Source organism: Macrobrachium rosenbergii, chromosome 27 (genome assembly GCF_040412425.1).
Source record: "Macrobrachium rosenbergii isolate ZJJX-2024 chromosome 27, ASM4041242v1, whole genome shotgun sequence".
NCBI classification, from domain to species: domain Eukaryota; kingdom Metazoa; phylum Arthropoda; class Malacostraca; order Decapoda; family Palaemonidae; genus Macrobrachium; species Macrobrachium rosenbergii.
In genome coordinates this window covers 35828649-35849586 of record NC_089767.1, presented here as the reverse complement: position 1 = coordinate 35849586, position 20938 = coordinate 35828649, and the positions used below count along the sequence as shown (strand labels likewise).

General features: G+C 34.3%; 1 protein-coding gene across 25 annotated transcripts in view; it reads right to left on the bottom strand.

Annotated features, from left to right (window-relative positions):
* Positions 1–20938, bottom strand: part of sif (still life) — a 682529-nt gene that overhangs the window by 117760 nt on the left and 543831 nt on the right. For all 25 annotated transcript variants that reach the window (XM_067129380.1, XM_067129383.1, XM_067129387.1 and 22 more), the window contains 5 exons: positions 20430–20600; positions 19245–19431; positions 10631–10745; positions 9841–10007; positions 2181–2275 (listed from right to left, as the gene is read on the bottom strand). In XM_067129380.1, coding sequence (XP_066985481.1) covers positions 2181–2275; positions 9841–10007; positions 10631–10745; positions 19245–19431; positions 20430–20600 — 735 coding nt within the window. The remainder of the gene's footprint in view (positions 1–2180; positions 2276–9840; positions 10008–10630; positions 10746–19244; positions 19432–20429; positions 20601–20938) is intronic.

Genomic DNA, 20938 nt, shown 5'->3' with positions numbered 1-20938 from the left:
TCCACTCGTCGATTCGAAACCAATAAATTCTAGACACGCAGCTATAAGCAAACCGCGATACGTATCTTCTTCATTGAGAGTGAGAGAGAGAGAAGGGGCTACTACTTAAACTTATTCACCTGAACTCGCAATAATGCCCTTGTTGCACGCAGACACTCAAGGTCTAACTCTAGAAGCTGGGAAAGAGGAAGGGTAGATGGTTTGGTGGATGGGGGGTGTGGGTGGTGGGAGGGAGTGTGGGTAGGCAGGAGGGAGGAGGAGGAGACGAGGGAGGGAGAGGGTGGGGGAGGCAGTGACGGGCACAGGCAAAGTTGAGGTAAAAACAAAAATGACAGAAGCAAGATGAGGAGGAGGAGGAGGAGGAGAAATGCGGGTTGAAGGAATTCCCTACCGAAATCATCGAGGACAGAATTTAAGATGTCATATATATATATATATATATATATATATATATATATATATATATATATATATATATATATATATATATATATATATATTACAACACAATATAAAACACAACACCTGAAGGATGAAAACACTTACTGGAAATCTCGCGAGGATAAATCTCAAGTCGGTGGGAATGTTATTGTAACTGGAGGAGGAGGAGGAGGAAGAAGGGTTATAGGGAACAGATTCCTGACCCCGAAGAAATCAGGAGTATGGGAGAGGGAGCGGGAGGGCGAGAGGGGGCAGGAGAGAGAGAGGGAGAGGGAAGGTGAGGGCGAGAGCGAGAGGGAAGGATCTGCTTTGTTTAAATGACAGCCAAGGAACCTGAGAGTCCCCACGTGGAGTGAATTTTCTATACATGGGCAAAGTTATCTGTGAGTAAAACAGAGTGAATCTGCCTCTTCAGGATGCATGGGAGAGAATAAATAGTTCAATTGACGGTTACAAGCGATAACACACACATACATTATATATATATATATATATATATATATATATATATATATATATATATATATATATATATATATATATATACGCACACACATACATACACATAGGAAATAGTGAAACGTAAATGGCATTGTAGTTAGTACGTCACTCTACAAAATGTCAAAAGCCATATGAAAAGGCTGTAAAAAGTTAAAACCACTATATCATTCATAGTTTAAACATCTCACTCCGGCCAAACAAATGAAGGATATTGAAGCGTAATCCTATAAACAATCCTCAAAGGAGACAGACGGCTCGGGGTCACCTTTTTCACTACCGAACACCATCCATCCATCCACCCGTGAATAAGTTCGTTTTTATCAGCCCTTCCCACGACTCACCAAGAAAGGTATCCTGTGAAACTATCCTTTGGTACAAGGAGCGCAGGTCGTCTGTATCCTGCTGGTTTTCATATAATAATCCTTTATCTACAACGTACTAGTCACAGGAATTCAGAAAATTTATACGAGGCCTAACGCTTTTAAAAAGTATAAGTCCAATGTCCTGATAATAAATTAATCTCATTTACCGAGGGTGAGGTCACCTCATTTACGCGTTTAATCTTATCTTCTTTCTGTTCATATTCATGCTGAAGATACAAAGGAATGTGCATTTGGTTGTTAGGTTGTCTCGGATTGTTTTGTGCATGGGATTCATGGTGGTTCATAGCAGGGTGCCGAGAAGAAAAAGTAATTGCAATACCCAATTCAAGCAGAATAATAATGGGCAGGTCTTGATTTCTGGTCGCAACAGACAACACGGCATGAAAGTTGACCACGGTCGCCCACGAATCACCGAAACTTAACGAACGTTCGACGCTGAATTTTCAACGCAGTCACCGATCCAACTTTCACGAACTTACCTTTGGTCATTTCGCCTCAAGTGTAAGAATATTTAAAAAAAAATGTTTGTCGTTCTCATATTCTTAAAAACAATAAAAATGCATGAACTTTCTACTACGCGTAATGAATAATATATATATATATATATATATATATATATATATATATATATATATATATATATATATATATATATATATATATATATATATATATATATATATATATATATATATATATATATATATATATCATATATATATATATATAAAATTATAAAAAATGATAAAATCAACTTACATTATTACGTAAGCACTAAAATTAGTTTAAAAACTAGAAAACGAAGAGAGAGAGAGAGAGAGAGAGAGAGAATCATCAACTTTTCGTCTCACTTACTTTTAGTAAACTTTCAATTTCCAGGGATGAAACGTTAGATCCGGAAGTGTCTGAAGGTGGCGGTAGGAAGCCGTCTGGACTTGCCGGCTCTTTACCTGAAGGTGCAAAAGAAAACGGGTCCTTTAATCTTTAAAAAAGGAAAATGGTAAAAATTAAATGGGAGACTTTCATATAAGTTTAAGTGGATGGCTTCTTTCAGTTTTTCCTTTGAAGACTACTGTAGCATATAGTAAATATGTAACTTATGTATATATCGATACACATGTATGTGTATATACACACAAATGAAGTATATTATACTACCAAAATGGAGAGAGAGATATTTTAAAAGTTATAAAGATAAAATATATATAACAACAGCATTTACAAAACGTGATTCTAAGAAATATATATGTATATAACACTGAATTCACTGTATGATAAAAGCATACAATACGGGATAATCCTGACACCTTCTACTGAGTACAATAATTCTACGCCTATATTATGAGGTATTCAAACTGGTGTTGAATTTAAGAAAAGGGAACGAAAAAAAGATCGGTGAACTTTGGACATCAGGCAGATAAAACTAGATCGTAGATACATCGTACAATATATCTCTTGAGCAATTGCAAATGAAAGTCCTGAATACTGAGGAATGTATAGAACGAGAAAAAAAATAGAGAGGGGGAGAGCAACACGAAAGTGAAATCCTTTTATGCATTTCTCTAAGTATTGCGTCAATTAATAAGCTTGTGATGGACAAGTTTAAATCTTGGTCAATGAAAACATCATAGGCCTATTCAACCTTACACATGCCTCTACAACAAAGGCAGCACTTCTCCAGTCGTCACGATGACAGTGCACATGCAGCTGTGCTCTTGGAAAGAACTTTAGCTATCACCCCGAGATCTGACCTCTACTGTGAATTCAAAAGACAAAGGAAAACAATGATAAACTAATGAAGGAGTTTAAAACCTTGAAGTTAAAGTTTCATGTCAACACTGGCTACCATATAATATCTCTGCATAATCAACAACGATAAGGATCTTTTTAAGCAACTTTTTCTTGGCATTTGTAGCAAAATTAATTGACTACAGAGACTCAAAAAACAGCTATAATTTATCAGTTTATATGACATCAGCTAGCATTAACATCATTACAATTTTTATTTTATCCTGAACTTAAAAATAAAACAATGCTTGAGACTATATACACTTGTCATTAATGAGCTGTTAGAAAGCAACCAAAAGCTTTAAGAAAATGCATAAGATTTGTGATTTAAGGAATGATAGCTTGAATAACAGTTGATATATGACTGTAACAACCAACTGCAACTCCTGAAAAATATCCAGAACAAAGTTACTCCAATGATAATCTAAATTCTTATCATGCTGCACTTGTCATCACACTGACAACTGAACAGATGCTCCCTGTCTCGTCAAAATCTTTTTGCAAAGTCTAAACATCTGTACGCTCAAGGTAAACAACTAGTAATCTCGTTTAGCTAATGACATACAAAAGATTGAAAAGAGAAACAATACATTGCAAGGCATCAACTATTTGTGAGCTAACACACTGGTGAGCTTTTAATATACAATAGAATACTATTTATCCAAACAACTCGGAGGGGGGCCGAGGCGTGCTCCAGATAACGGTTGTACTGCAAGTACTTTCTAAGATTCAGACTGAACCTCTTGTTATTTTTTTTATAGAACAAATTACAGTTAGGCCTAAGCAAGTGTCTGTATACTGATGTCAGGCCTAACTTTTCTGTAACTTCCAAAGTCAATGAGAAGCTGTTTTATCATTTGTCTTCAGCAACAGCTTAAGCAGTATTGGTGTACAAGCAATAGTAAAAGAACATGGAAAACATTACATAAGCATATCAAACGTCTCTTACCATAGGAGGGTCTTTGGCACATTAGCAAGGCTTTTCTTAGCTGTATCTATAGATAAAGTCTTTTCAGGTAGTTTAAAATTTTAGGGATAAATGTTTTTTTTTTTTTGCAATCACAAAAAGGAATGGATTTTCAAAAATCTTCTCATTCTTCCATTAACAAAGTCGATGACCACTGTCGTTGCAATAGCTGTTAACTTAACGTTTAAATTGTATGTACAATAAATCATATTCTAAGTGTTCACAAGTATGATTTTGGCCGGAAGCTGTTAACCTTTAGTAAACTAACTTGCTTTTCCTTTTTTTTTTATACTTTACAGAACTTGAAATAAGTCTCTTTGAATCAACGTAACATTGAAATTCCTCACAACATAAAACCAATTCACATATCCATGAAAGTCCTCCCTCGCAAGCACAGTGATCATAGGTATTCCTCTTCTTCAGAGTTCCAGGGATCCGTGATGATGCAAGAAATGGCAAGAGAAAGGTGGGGAGATACTGTATTCTTTTTTATACATTTCCAGACAGTTTTCAAAATTACGAGATAACATATATATATAAATATATCACAGCATTTCAAAAGGAAGAGAAACAATTCATATATAGAGATACTCTGATGGGGAACTTTTTAAACTGACAAGACACCAAAATACTGCTATGAAAACAAAACCTGGAAATCTGGACTGAAACTTTTTTTTTTATGAGAAAAGGAAGCACATACAACAACACAGGTAATGATCATGAGTTAATTTGAATGCAGTGAGCTTTGGTTAAACAGTATTCTAATGTATCTATAATATTAAATATAAAATTGCAAAATTAATAATATATATTGTAAAATGTATAATTCTAACCTCTGTTGTCAATGTATCAGTTATTTACAAGTCACACATTGACTTCTAATCTTTGTAAAAAATTATATCCAAATTTGCTCTCACTAGAAGTAATTTTCAGCAAACTCTCACTGAGTGGCTTTTCATCATAATTATGTAGCCATCCTAATATCATATAAACTCTATAAAAAGTGCAGAGACAAGATAATGTAAAAGTATTGCAACTAAAATTATATAGTAAATGCAGGCATAATATTACAGTTGACTAAAAGGAAGGGATAGAAACAGGATCTCATAATACTGTATCTATAATAATCTAAATATATGTGACAAAAGACATACAGTAAAGTATTCCAAAAGAACCTTCTATTTTGTCGCACACGAGACAACCACTTCTGCAGCTAACCTTATTTTCTGTACATAGGGTCTAAGAGGGATCCAATATGAATACAATGTACATACTGTACTATGGCAGTAAAAGCTGTACTGTATATAGGTAAAAATCTATCTTTGTTGGTACATCTGACAAGTTGCTGCATACTAATGGGGTTTAATAAGTGCATTTCTCCACATATCGGGGAGAGCATGGTGCAAAGTCTGAAGTGATGATACACTGGCTAAGGTGCAGCTGGGGATTTATAAGAATGAAAATCATACACAGCACTGTCTGCCTTCCTCGAGGATGTCGCACAATCCTACAGCCGTAAGTTGTTGCAGGTGACTGCCGGCACAACGAACACAGTGGTCGAGAAGCAGCACATCGTCGACCACTGCTACCACTGAATATCGCAGGAATATCTGGAGAATTTTGGTGGTGGGGTCTACCAATCGTGACAGGCCTATAACTGTACAAAGAAGGACTGTATGTGCCATCACCGCCACAGCAATGGGTTCGTGATGAGTGTTTGTACTTTGATTCTGCTGCTTTCCTCATCCTTAAATTGTGAATTTTTGCCGATTCTCTCAAGAGTGCTTGAAGATTGCGAGTAGCAGGTGAAGTGCTGTAGGCACAGAAGACTGCATGGCATGGAACAGGAAAATTTGTGGCAGTACCAGTTGGTAAACTTGATGGCCGATTAACTACTTTTCTGGAATTATTTCTTGCAGAAAACATGGGATCAGGAAACGTCTGATCATTGTACCTTGAACGATAGTGAAGAGGTGGTTCTATGGAAGAAAAAATTGAAGGGCCTACACCATATTTAGCTGTGGGACTGATGGAGTCACTTTCAGTACTGCTGTGATAACTGAAACGCTGTCTATGAACAGGTGCAACACTTCTCTTGCAATTATGGTTCAGTGGGTCCTCGCCAAAACAAGCATCCTCCTTATGCGTGATGTAAAGACTGACAGGCTCCTTCACGGCTGACTGGCGTAATATAGAACGTCTCTTACTGGCAGGTGATGTTCTTGGAACAGTAAGACAATTATCAACCTGCACAGCAGTGTTCCCAGATGTTGGAGTGCTGGTGATGCTAGAAACGACAGTAGTGCTGACAGCAGTGCTGGTGCAGATGGCAACTGGGATAACAGTGGTGGAGGCAGATACAGTGGTGGTAACTGTGTTTGTTGTGGACATTGGACATGATGTGCTCACAGCAGCAGGTGCAGTAGTGATTGGGACCAGGTTGCATGTGGAGTCATTGAGGAGGGGCATATGGATAACAATGAGGTCACGGGTGATATTTGGGGAGGACTGAGAAGGCTGAGTAACCACGGACGACGATGAGGGTTCCTCCGCCTCTTCCTTTTGGCCCTCCTCCTCCTCCTCCTCCCCTGGTAGGTTTGAGGTGAAGCAAGGGGCCAGGCACATTATGGGTCCATCGTCACAGCTGTGGTCCGCTGAAGTGAAAGTCAGGGTAGGTGGAACACAGCATTAGTTGGCCTCCACTGAGTGCCAGAAGATAAACTGAGAAATTCAATCCTTGACATAAAAGAGGTCAACAGAAGAACATAAAAGGTCCAGATAGTTAAAAAAAATAACCTTTAAATTTGAAAATTAACTTCAGTACCAAACAAGAGCACACCCATACTCTCACACCCAATTCCTTCTATAGAAAATATTTAAAAATGTGTACAGGTTTCTTTAACACAAGCAACAAGATCATACATACCCTAAAGAATCATTCCTTTTCTCTGCCTACATTCAAATACAGTACTATGTGCAAGCAAATTTCTGTTTGATATCAGTCTTTTATTATCTCGTAACTAATAAGCACCCATGGAACAGATTATTAACATCCAAATATCTGTACTGTATATATCTTAGAAAAGTAATGAAATTAAGTGTAATCTAGGCACAGTACTTACACGGATAAAGCAGATTTTTTGAATAACAGAAAGCCTAATCTATAAGCACACATCTTCTTGATTAATAATACTCGAAGCATTTGGCACTTCTTTATCTGAAGTCTGAACATACACTGAATTTAGTATAAAGATTACATTCTCTGGTAATACAGCTAAAATTTCCCACTGTGCTTGTTCTCCATGCATAATAAAAAGTTATAATAGCAAATTAAAAGAAATATTTTCATCATCATCCTTATTTTTGGGGTATCAAAGTACTGCAAACTCTAGGAACACTGCAACAAAATTAGGAATGTAATCTCATTACTTCCAAGTTTTCATAAACTTCCAAAGAATGTGGAAAACACATTGATGAAACGTTTGCATAAGACATTCATTCTGGTTCTTGCAGCAAAAATATAATAAACGTCTATGAACTTAATGATTCTGTTCCAAACTTCAAGACTCCGTATCACTGTCAGTAGCAAAATAAAGAACAATGTTAACTTGTTTTAGCAATTTTTTAAAGTTTCTTTCAAAGAAAAATCTGAGTACTCTACCTGTACCTTAAATGATAAATCTTCAGTGCTCACAGTGGATGAAGCTGTTACTGTGCAGAAGAAAGCATGTGCCCTCAGTTCACTATTTATATAATCAAACAATAACTTATATATACAGCATACGACTGAGAATCTTATCATAAGTATATAAAATAGAATGTAGAATTTATTCACAAGAATGTATTCTCTTTATTTCAGATTTAATAAGTGATTCATGAAAAATCCTAGTTTCCAACATTTCTAAGCCATTACTGCAATATCCACAATAAAATCTCACATGAGATTTTGGTGCTTAAAGTGTCAAAGATTTTGACAATGAAAGAAGAATGCCTATTGCAGATTTAAAATATCTTTTATGGCTAATAAATACATATTTTCCTATTGTTGGCAAATTACATACAAATAATATATCAAAACAATAACTTAAAATATGCTCTTAGATTAAACCATAACAGGCGTGGCTCTGGGGAGAAAATAACACTTGTTACTACCACATTAATGCTTTAACTGTGCAGAAAAATTCTACATTTGCATCTTCAATTATCCATACAGAAGGCCCATCATCAACAGATTGGAAGCAATCAGTGCCATTCAACTCTTTCTTGCATGCGCTCCAGTACTTCCTGGATCCTATGGCACTTCCTTTCCAATATATGTACTTCTTTCACTTCTGGACTATACTGTCTTTTCACCATTCATCCATTCTTTCCACATGACCAAACCATCTCAAAATAGTCTGCTCTATTTTTACCTGCGCTAAACTCTTTAATATTTCTTCTACATATTTCCTCATTTTCCAACTTTCCAGTGTTTCTAATATCACGTAAAGTATACTATTTACACAATTTATCTCAACCGCCTCAGACCTGTTTCTTTCATTTGCATTCAACATTCAAACTTCGCTTTCAATCCACAAAAAAGAATTCTGAGCTGAAAGCAGCTCACTGAAGTGCACAGCACACCAAAATGAGAACTGTACAGTACCACCAAACTTATGAGAACTTTCACAATAATTATAATAATAATAATTTATCAAATGAAGTCACCACAAAACATATTGAATCTCAATTCTATGGTGAGATTCCACTACAATACTGTATTTGGTGATTCTATGCTTTAGCAATTCACAGGAAATAATCATATTTTATCACAATTCACAAGAAATAATCATATTTTATTAAAGTAACAAAGCTTCATATTTCAACACTACAGTTCCTTGGTGGGAAGCAAATATGATTAATGCCTGTTTTTCCTGCGGTATCAAAACAAGTTTGTGACAGTTTGTTTACCTATTAATAACAAGTAACCAGGACTGTACTCCTTTAATGCTTGCTATAAAAATAAAACTTAGAGACAAATGTAGAATCAAAACTATATTTCATCAATGCAACTTAACAGGCATTAATACAATACACAAGTTTCACATTAAACTGCAAAGGCACCGATTAAGTAAATGTACCACTTCCTTGCTATTCATTTAGCCACTTCCTAACACTTTTAAATACTCCTCATATTAAGCATAACAACTAGTTTCACTATAAAAATAACACAATAAAGCCATCGCATTGCAGTTAGATATACGTTCAATACAAACTGGTATGCACATCATGTGCACCAGTCTCACAGTAATCAACAATTTAGAAGTAACAGAGGCAAATCACGAAAATTCAGACATTCCTGTGGACTTTACCAATAAGTCTCCATCACACGTTTACCTAAATTGTTAAAATATATTTCTTAGTCTCTCACTATAACTAGCATTTCTTGATGTGCAAAATACATTTCATCAATCTCTAAAGTTCTTTTCTGCAGAAATATTACTTTGTAAACACATTTAGTTACATAAGGAACAGTCACCATATTTGAAGCAATATATATATCATCATACATCTACATTGACAGTATTGAAATACAAATACAGAATATCCAAAATTCTACTGAACATTCTATTTGTGTAGATAAGGTTTTCCCATGAACAGGTTAACTACAATATTTAGTATACAGTACATTTCAAGGAACAATAACAAATCTCAGTAACATGTGAAATATATGTCAAGTATATTTTGTCAATATAAATACTAGCAACAATAAATACTGACCAGATGCGATACTTTTACTCCAGGAAGGTGCTGGAACAATCATCCTTGAGATCATCTCCTCATTCAAGGATGCCTCTGTGGGTGGTGGTGGACACACAAGCGACTCAATGATCTCGTCAGTGGTTTTCATAAGCGATGCTAGGTCAGGGGGATCAGTTCTAGAAGACCTGAAAGAATAAGCAAGATTGCTAATTACCAAATACTGACGATAGAAATGGCTCACTTTTTAAATCTAAAATCATTACCAGCCTCTACGTACATGCATTTCCACCAACCTCATTTCACTAGAAAATGAACAACACTTAAGTTTTATTTCATACAGTTTTAAATGATTAACATTTTTATCACTTACAATACAGAATCTTACTTTGGTTGAGAAGGTTTTTTTAGGTGTTCTGAAGGACAAACCTGCCACCGTGTAACTTCAAAATGAGAGTAATTTTTATTAAAGTCAAACAAATTAGTTAGGTGATTGCCTTGTTTACGGTATTAAACAAAACACAATAACAATATTTGAATTTTCCTCTGATTACTGACTCCAATGTTTTTATGAGTGTTTGGTTATGTCATGATAGGGCAACATCACCTTAATAGGCCAAATATATGGCGCTCAATACCATAGCTCTTTTTTATTCCCTAAAATTTGTATGGTGTGCCTCTTCTAGGTAAAAAAGTGTTTTACTTCTAAGAATAACCCCAAAAGCAGAGCCTCAGACAAGGAAAACCTTGAAAGAGAGGTAGTTGATGCAACGTCTATAATAGAAAGCACCAAACGGAGTATGTGTCTTACCTCATCATGAGACACAATGCAAGTTCCTCTTGTAGGACGCTCTCGATATACATCATGTCTAGGTCACTAACAATTGCACCATTGATGACCATGATCTCATCCCCTTTGATGATTCCTGTGAATGAGACATAAATTATAATTGCAGGATGCTGAAACTGGGTTCTAAACACTATCATCAAGAGGTCAAATCTGCACTGAGTGTTGACTGAAATATCAAATTTGCACTGAGTGTTAACTGAAATAATGTTTCCATCAAAGTATCTATGATGTAAGTACAGCATAACTTCCTTTATTTACATGGAAGACCACAGTGCTTCCTTGGTTTACATCCCCTCAAAACTGATATAAAATACTTTGTCTAGTGCTGAGCACAACAATATCTAAGAAATCCCTTAAATAACAAAAGAATACTTGAGTAACTGCCTTATAAATATACTCTTCAGAAAACAATTACAGTATACTTTTTTATTTTTATATTTAGAAAATTATAAGTAGAGTATCTAATTACTTATACACAATATCACAGCTCTGCACATAAAGGTGCCTGATGTCGTTATGCAAGCCCAAGTAAAACATAACATAAAAGTGACAAATATAAATGATTTGCCTGTAAATAAAAGCAAATAAAAAAATTCTTTTGTTTCCCAATCACTTGAATAAAAAATGAATTTACATTGTACGTAATCATGACTTCCTTGATTCCCATGTACTGTACAGGCATTTCAAATCCTTCTCACAATAATATACAATTCTGACAGGACAATTACTTATATAATGATACAGAGCATGTGAAAAAATGCAAAACAGCATCACATATCCCTCTATGCAGAACTATATATCATGTATAATAATAGGTGGTTAAAAAAAAAGTTATAGTCTGATAATAAAAAGCTGAGGCAATGCTACTTTACTGACTGAGTGGAAATCTTAGCTTAAGACACTACGTGAGGGAAACTCTTGGACTGGTATGGTGGAACTGCTAGTTAGAATAAAAATAAAAAAAAGAATAATTCAAGTGGCTGACTGAGTGAATCTGCTGGCTAGATATGACAACTGAATGGAAATACTAGCTTATAATGCAAAGTAAGTGTGCCAGTTCAATATGCTGGCTGACTGGAAATGTTAGCTTATTATGCAGTGAGTGGGACAGTGTATCGTGGGGTTGTTATTACCGTAAATCTCCTCTGTCAGAGGCATGGAAAGAGTTTACAACAAACATAATTATACTGGCAGCAACAAAAGCAGCATAGCGTTGTTAATAAAAGATATCATCATCAGTATGTCAGGGAAAATCTATGAGTACATCAGTATATTGCATTTTTTTAATCATTTGCAATTTAAAATATTTAGTAAAATCATATATATATTCCTTATTTACATCATTTCTTTTAAAGTAGTAATTTAGATTTCCAGTTAACTAAACTAAAATCTATTGGTATCTCAGTACTGCAAACAGAATGGCTAAATAAGAGGGGGGAAAATAGTGAAGACAGAAAATACTGGAAAAATGTCTAATGGCATTTAGATCTGCAGTACCTTTACATAGAAGGTTGCATGTAGGTCATACATATTTACTCTACAAGAACCAAATACTTCATGTGGATACAGGGATGGCTAATAGGACAGAGCAAAAGGGGGAAAAGGGAGACAAACTCGAGCATAGTGAAATCCTCGTGAACAAAAATGAACATTTACTTGTTAAAACTAGGTCTATCTATTACACAGTTTTTGCTGCCAAAAGAGAATATATTGCATGTATTTCAAGTATCTTGCTACAAAGAAATGCAGAGAAAAATTGTAAAAACAAAAGATCAAACAGCTAAAGCTTTTATAACTACTTCTGTGCAGCAAATGCCTACTCAAGGTATTAAAAATAACTTGTCAATAGATGTAAATAACATTTATCACAAATATTACTTGAGAACTAAAAGAAAAAATATAAAAGAATATGAACAAGTGTAAGAGAAAGTTGGAAGACAGCATGTGATTATGCCAGTGCACAACAAAGAGATTTACAACTACTCTGTTCATGCCAATGACAAGATTAAGGTATCAGTGATAAGAAATCAGTCATACTCAGTATTACTACCAAGGTTTGAGAATAGTATTACAAATAAGCCTTAAGCAGTGTGTATTGCCATGAGGCTATGCATGGTATATGAGGCTTTGTAGCCATGAAACCTTATACTTAGTCTTATCTTAAGAGAATCACTGCTATAACTTAACCTATACCGTATATTAAATTTAATGACACTTTTCCTATCTATTATTTTTGGAACTTTAACAGGCTTAACATTCTATGAATGATCAACTGTAGCCTGTATGTACTCCAGTTGACAAGTAAGTTTAAGATGCAGTAAGCAAAATCTATACAGTACAAGCTTCAATCTTTAATCAAGTAACTAACAGAAGCACAATAATAAGGTCAGTGTTATCTTAAGATGATATCTTATAAATTTCAGTTACAAGCAAAACAGTTTTTATTTAGTCAGTGGTTTATGATCAATGCAAAACAATTTGCATTCCTTTATTCTACCATTTTCATAAAGGAATACAGTACAAACTGTATTTTCAAAATTCAAACTAAGGAGCAACAAAGCTTCTGTACACTGTGAAGATCTGAAGTATTTGTGCCTGAGTTAAACGAGAAAATTTACCCAGTCAACTAAACACACTCAGCATGTTCTGCCATTAAAACAAAGCCACTCAGTCAAAGGAAAATAGCAAATTATCAAACAATTCTGAGACTGAAGAGCACCAAAACTCAATATAAAGGGGTGTCCTAGAGAGGAATATCAGCTTTGTCCTAGAAAGTTTCAAACCAAGCAGCCTATCCATAATTACAAACACATGGAAGCTTTTGTACGCTCATACAGTGTTACTTAATCACACGTATGATGTGAATTTACAGGAGACAGAATGTGTAGCATATATCTGGACTTTAGAACAATGGAATACCAACTTATTCTAATGAAAGTAAAGCACTATGTAGTCACTATTGAATGCTGTAGATTATGCAGCATTTATATGAAAAAACATTTACTACGATAATAAAAAATCACTGTGGAAAATGAAACACTCAGTTGGTTCATAAAAAAATAAAATTTTTGTAACACATGCAACACTAACAAGTATATCTCTGGGAAGAACAAAGATTAGATTAAAGTTAGTTAATATCTCTTGGAATAATTACACCCCAAAACAACTGCATATATACTTTAACAAGTGATAAAGAAATAGCAATGGGTATACTAAGCAACCAAAATCAATCTCTATCCAAAGTGCCCAGATGAACAGCACAATGGGAATGTCCGCTTCCAGTATAGAAATAATGAAAAAAATGACTGGAATAATCAAAGGGGCATGATTACAAAAGTAAATTAAATGATAATACTACTCATCCCTCATTATTTTTCTGTGAATCTGTCGGAGCAATCAAAAGTACTGAATATCTACAAACAAAATATTCAACTCTTAAGTAGCACATGAAATCTTTAGTTATTCCAATTGGATCTTGAGATAAAGTTCAAAATATCTTGGATATGTATAGAAATAAGCATAGCTTGTCACAGTTGAATTTCCCATCATACAACTATATTCCAAATATTTAATAAAATATATGACCTTTAAACTACAGGTACCTTATTACAACTGCTTAACGAAACTTTAAGACCTTACTAACATCATATACTTATTTTTTGCACTGCAAAGCCCATGAATGCAATTCCAGACAAGATAACATAAAAATGAAAAATCCAGATTGTTTGTTTAATAATGTTTAGAATTTTTAGAATTCCAATGTATCATTTCCTGAGATGACACCACAATAAAAAATTGACCAGCAGAAATGAATCTAAAACCCCAGTGTACAAAAATGAATTAATCTACTTTCAAATATTAAAACCATTTTAGATAATATCACTGGGCCCTGGAACATGAAACAAAGAAAAAAATAAAAAATAAACAAGAATTTTTATTTGTTGTTACACGGAACAACAGCAACTCTAAAACCTTTGAATTTAACATCATTCATGTTGGGTTTACACATTATAAGACAACAACTTCAAAACTTTCCTGTAAAGCAAGTTCAAATGGTGACACGCAAAATTTTTTTGTTCTTTGCACAAGAAGTGGGGCGTCCTATTTTATTACTCTGAGTGAATCCAAGAATGAGAAATTAAAACATGTTAATAAATTGTGGGATTCAAGTCTTTGAATCTTCTGGTCCTCAAATAAGCTGAAATTCTTATTATATTCAGTAACAGAAGCATGGAGACGTGAACCAGCGTTAGTTTATTAGCAGGAAACACCCATAATGATATCCTTAAATTTTTTCACCATGTAGGCGCATGTAGGGGAACAAATTCATTTAAAAATAAAGCAGAATCATAAATACACATAAATAAAAACTTTCTAAATTAAGTTCTTTAAACACTTAAACCTAACAGCTACAAAAGCTTCCACTCCTCTGAATGGAAATTAAGAAAACAGCTGGATATTAAAAGTTGTGTACAAGTAAAATGTGGATTAAAATATGATACAGTACACTACTTCATAATTTTGAAGGATTAAATCATGAAAAAATTGACACAGCTTTAACCAAAAGCCAAATGCTCTTAAAACTATATGGCATTTGATAAATTTCACATTACTTAACACAAAAATATTCTAAATAACCTTGTATAGGGTTTTAAAATTAAAATATTATCGAAAAACCATGTGACTGTAGGGACAGAAGATGCTTTAAGTAGAGAAAAACTCTTTTAACATTGTTTCCAATTCTTTCCCCAAGACTACCATTTTCATAATCTGCCAGTCTGATCTTTAACACCTTCATTCACACCTGATAAAAATTTTATTGATAAAACCACATCTGAACCAGTGTTGGGATTGGATAAAAGAAGCTACTGTAAAACTCAAACCATCTCAAATTCAAGTTCTTCTATAATAAGACAAAAATCATAGAATTCTATTTTACATGTCATCCAATCACATTTGACTATACACATACGGGTTTTCTATGCGTATAAAGATAATCATGATTAACTCCTACAGTGCAATCCGTTAGCTGAGATGCCTAATAAGAATGAAAGTTTGAGTCATTCTCTTATGTCACCATTCCAATTGCTCTGGGGGACCCCTAACTCATCACATCCTCACATATTAATCTAAGCTTTGGTGAGCTGAAACCACTATTAGGTCCAATCGATGAGACTGGGGAGAGGCACTCCCAAAATTATAAGTTTGTTTTCATGAAACATCAAGTTTATAAGAATTTTGTGTGTTCATATGAAATACCAACCTCTCCTTTAGTAAAAAGTGCCTCTGGTGTTACAAATCACGTTGTAACTGCATCTGACCTTGGTAAGGGGACCTGGTTTCAACAAATCCTAGTTGGTGATCCAGTGATCAATTCCTTGGAGGAATGAGACCTTTTGGGGGCCAGGGGTTCAAAGTTAGAACTAGTGGTGCTTTTAGCCCAAAAAAGCTCGAGCTCCAATCCCAGATCTGCAACTCTAACTTTATGGTTCTATGTGGCTTATCTTGCACACCAGTATCATGTATCCACTGGTGGAACATAGCACTAGAAGACTTTTGCCTCTCTCAATGAGAATCCTCTCTCAACTAGAATAATAAAAGTCTTTAAGATGTCCATCACTTTCAGAAGAGCAGTGTTTCTGAGACCAAAAAGTAGACTGTTTTTGCAGTCAGCAAATAAAATGCTAAGTATGGATGTGGAGACTTCACCTTATGGAAATGAGTTTTAGAAACATAAACAGCCAACAGATAGTTGCTATAATTAAGCGATATATATACGGAGAATGTATGTAAATAAAAAGTAAGATAGAAATAAAGAAAAGAAAAAAGGCAATTGGGCAAGGTATGGGTGCTTGCCACAGTATATGTATGATGACTTAGTGAATAGTGTGCATAGCTGTGAGGATACTCACGACAGATAATGAAGCCTAGCTCTTCTATACTGAATGACTCTATCTCTCAGCTATAATGCATAAGTGAAATAAGAAGTTTGTACCCTGTATGAACACACTCCGTACACACATCGCTAATAGTCGTTTTATTTTTTCTAAGCTTTGTCAACATGGAAAAGGCTCACTAAAAATAGTGACTCCTACTAAAGATTAAGTGAAGAGGATGATTACTAATGATTTGTTTGATAAGTCTTATGTTTGATGCTGTGAAGTATGTAGAAAAACTTTGTGTAAATATTTTTTATTCCGACCGACAGTTGACTACTGAATCAATTAATGGAACAATGACGAGGGTGCTACTAAGAACACTCTATGGAACTCTGTTTTTAAGAAATGAAGCCTTCAAACAAAAATCAATAACTTACAAGTGAAAGGTACAGTCCATTAGAAAGCTTCAATGAAAATTGGCAAATTACCTAATACATTATTTTTGTATAATGCTTTTAATCCTGAGTACAGTATCTCCAAGTGATATCATAAGCGTTGTGTACATCAAAAAAAATTGCTATTGTTATTGTTTGTTTGTCAAATCCTTTATGGGATATCATCTTCCAAACGGGATAGTGAGTCTATACCGGTACTGTAGTGACTATTGTTCTGTGATCCAAACAGGGTAGGTATTAATATCTTATTGATATTGATGAATTTAATATTTTTTTCTAGGTATTTGCAAAAGCAACTTGTTAGGGAAATTGATTTGTCACTGTTTTATTACTTGGGTCTTTCCCTGTTCGATGATGAGAATAATGAATTCAATACTGGTCCCTCATGTAAAATACCTGTGTGAGTTGTGTGTGTGTGTGCACAGGGCCTCAAGAACAACAAAAGACACTAATAAGAAGACAAATGGGTTACAGACTGTTAATAAAGGGGCACCCAATATGTGATGGCCAATCGCACAGACCTAAGTAAAGTGAGCAAATGTAAATGTCTAGCTTCCCAAGTGGTTGACTGCCTAACCTAATCAATACTCATTTCTGAAGACTGAAAGCATTCCTTTTCTAGTATGTTGTCATTTCTTTCTTTTATTCTGTAATAAATTAAACATTACTGTACAATTACAAATGTTCATAATTCCTAGTCTTCTCACAAAAATATCAGTGCTGCAATTAATGCTACGCACCTTTAAAAGTAAGTTTTTCAAGTTTAAGGATCTGTTATGAGTCGATGGTCTTCTCTAACATTTCTTATAGCAAATAACTGTCACTAAGTACATCCTCATTGTAGTTTATATTACAATTTATATCCTGGCACCTGAAAAATTTGAGCACAGTACCATTCTTTTAAAAAATGGTCAGCTGTGTTCAGCCTAGTCATAATAATCTAGCTGAAAAGACAAATGGTCACTGCAATAAGTATCAATTTAGCAACTGATTAGGATGAGGAAATAATTCCTCAATCCCCATACACAGAACCACTAACAGGGCAAAGAAGCAATAATTCTCCAAACAGCAACATCATTAGGGAGAATGTCAAACCAGCAACCATATCTCACAGTGCAGTAAAATAACAAACCTGTGTCAAGGCAAGTTAAAAAGTCCAACCATTCATTTTTTAAAACGTCAACTTCCTAATACAATAATCAAAGAGAATTATCTATATATTTTATGGCAAAGTAAAATAACACAGTAGCCCTGTACAGTACTTTGATTAAGTATAACATTCCTTAGCAGTACATTTAATCTGAGTGAGTCCAGACCTTTAAGAACTTACCATATCAAGGGAAATTCTATTATTACAAAAAAAAAAAAAAAAAATTGCATCCCAGTTTTGTCAGTGACAAATACCCGTAACATAAAGCTTGTACCAAATTATTTAGCACTTTCCCATCAGTCACACGTTCTTATAAAACAGGAATGACGATAAGGATTTTCTGTTTCTAATTTTGTTTTGTGATATGGAGTTTGTGCAACTATCCTGCTGTAATAAAACAATACCTTATAAGCCAATTATGAAAACTACTGTTGTCAAAAGTAAAAAATTTATATATATTTTAAATCATCATTGCCACTATGTTTGTAAGATTTTATTTTTACAAACAAAGTGAAGTGAATTATCTCCACTCTCTTCTGTCTTGTACAATTTCTGCCTAAATTCTACTACAGCATGTCCATGAGGAAACAAACCACCAAATTTCAGTATACCTTACTTCACTGTAAGTACTTTGATACACTCTATTCCTATCCAGTCCCAACAATATAAAAAACCAGGATGTATGAAATAAAGGATAATCTAAGTTGTTTTAAAAACTATCACAATAGTCTTGAAGACATAAATCCACGAGTAACACAGAGAGAATGAATGTCCGAAGAGATACAGAGAATCTGAAGGTATACAAAACTACAAGGGTAGGTCTTTCCAGGTATCATATTAGCAATACAGACTGAATGGAACGGCTCAATACCAATACTGAAACAAACTGGACAGGCTGGCAAGCTTCCTACAAAAAGGAGTCAAAAATGATGCCAGATGGTCTTCTGTCATTTGCTTTTTTTTTCAGGGTAGGTGAAGTACAGTACCAAATGCTCTCAGGTGGAGAAAGGAGAGTAGAAAAAAGAGAATATTCAAATACTCAAATTCCTACGGACGGGAGAGGAGGTTGCAAAGGTGCATTCCATACCTACCGTTCTGCATTGCAGTGGAGCGATCCTCGACTCTGGAGATGTAACAGCAGAGTTCATCCTGTCTCTCAGAGTTCTCTATGAGCTCAGCTTCTACGCTGAAGCCCCACATGTGATCCAGGGAAGATCGAGACAGTTCTACTTGGTAGAGAATTTTGGCACAAATTTCTACAACTTCGTGGGTTGCCAACTGCAATGAATTAAAACATGCATCATTATATTATCATTATTATCACCATGTATCCTAAAACAATTTTCTCCTTATATAATTTAATAATTTACTCACATTTTGATCTGCTTATCTATTAATTCAATTTAATTCTTTTCTATTTACTGATTTCTTCTTATTGTATTTCCTATTACCTTCTGTTACTCCTTTCAAATGAACACCATATTCTTTGGAAGCTTGAATTTCAAGTCAATGGCCCCTGCGGGCTTGTTCCATGTGAATAGGGTTCATCTCCAGAATTTAATAATAATAATAATAATAATAATAATAATAATAATAATAATAATAATAATAATAATAATAATAATAATAATAATAATAATCACGACGCAAAATAAAAACAAGAAAGGTGACCTTATTGACTGATTACAAAAATGGTTATATTTTCATATCCAAAAAAATAATGATCAATATGTACAATGGACAGGACTTACTTACAATGTATTATTTGCGCTTCCAACAAAAACGTTAATCTGCTACTATAAGACAAAATAATATATAGAAAATTTCAGAGTATGTAATTATATCATATTCTTACATGCACAGATTAGTCGTACAACCACAGGTATTTACTAAACAAAGATAAATTTGGCAATATTATTGTCCTCTAGCATATGATATGTAATAATTTTATACTGATAAGGAAACTACTTTATTAGTTTAACAAGAGTAAGTTATTAGTTTAACAAGAATAAGTTTACTGATCAGAAAAAGTTCTCATAAAACAGAATTACAAAGATGAAAAAGAATCTCCCTCTTAGAGTAAAAAGGACAAAACACAATAAAAACAGTAACAAATATGATTATGAAAATGGATTTGTAATCACTTCACACAGTGAAAGCAAATAAAAAAATTTAAGCGACCAATATTCATCTGAATAAATCTCTAATAAAGGAGCACAAAACCGAATGACATACACAGACTGCAAAGTAGTGTATACGAAGACAACACAACTCACATAATTTTCAATAAGATCTGTGCGATGTGGCACAAAGTAATTAGTTTCCTCTAATTCTCTGCGCTTTTTGACTCGTACAAAATGCTCCATAGGATTCAGGCTCTTACGACTACTGGCTGCCACCAAAAATTCTTCAACGGTCATTGCATCTTTGAGGCTGATACTTACAGTCTGGGGGAAAGAGAAAATGAGATTAAATTGTATAGGTAATGCACTGGAAACAGAAAACGAGATGCAAATTTAAACGTCACACACTGGAAACAGAAAACAATACGCAAATTTATAAACGAAATGCAAATTCAAACGTGAGACACTGGAAATAGAAGATGAGATGGAGATTTAAATGTACCACATTGGAAACGGAAAAAGATAAGCAATTTAAACTTCACACATTGGAAACTGAATTTAAAAGTCACGTTTTGGAAATAGAAAATGAGATGCAAGTTTTAGCTTAATACACTGGAAAATGTAGCTCAATATTCTTTGATCACTGCGTAATTTTACAAAGG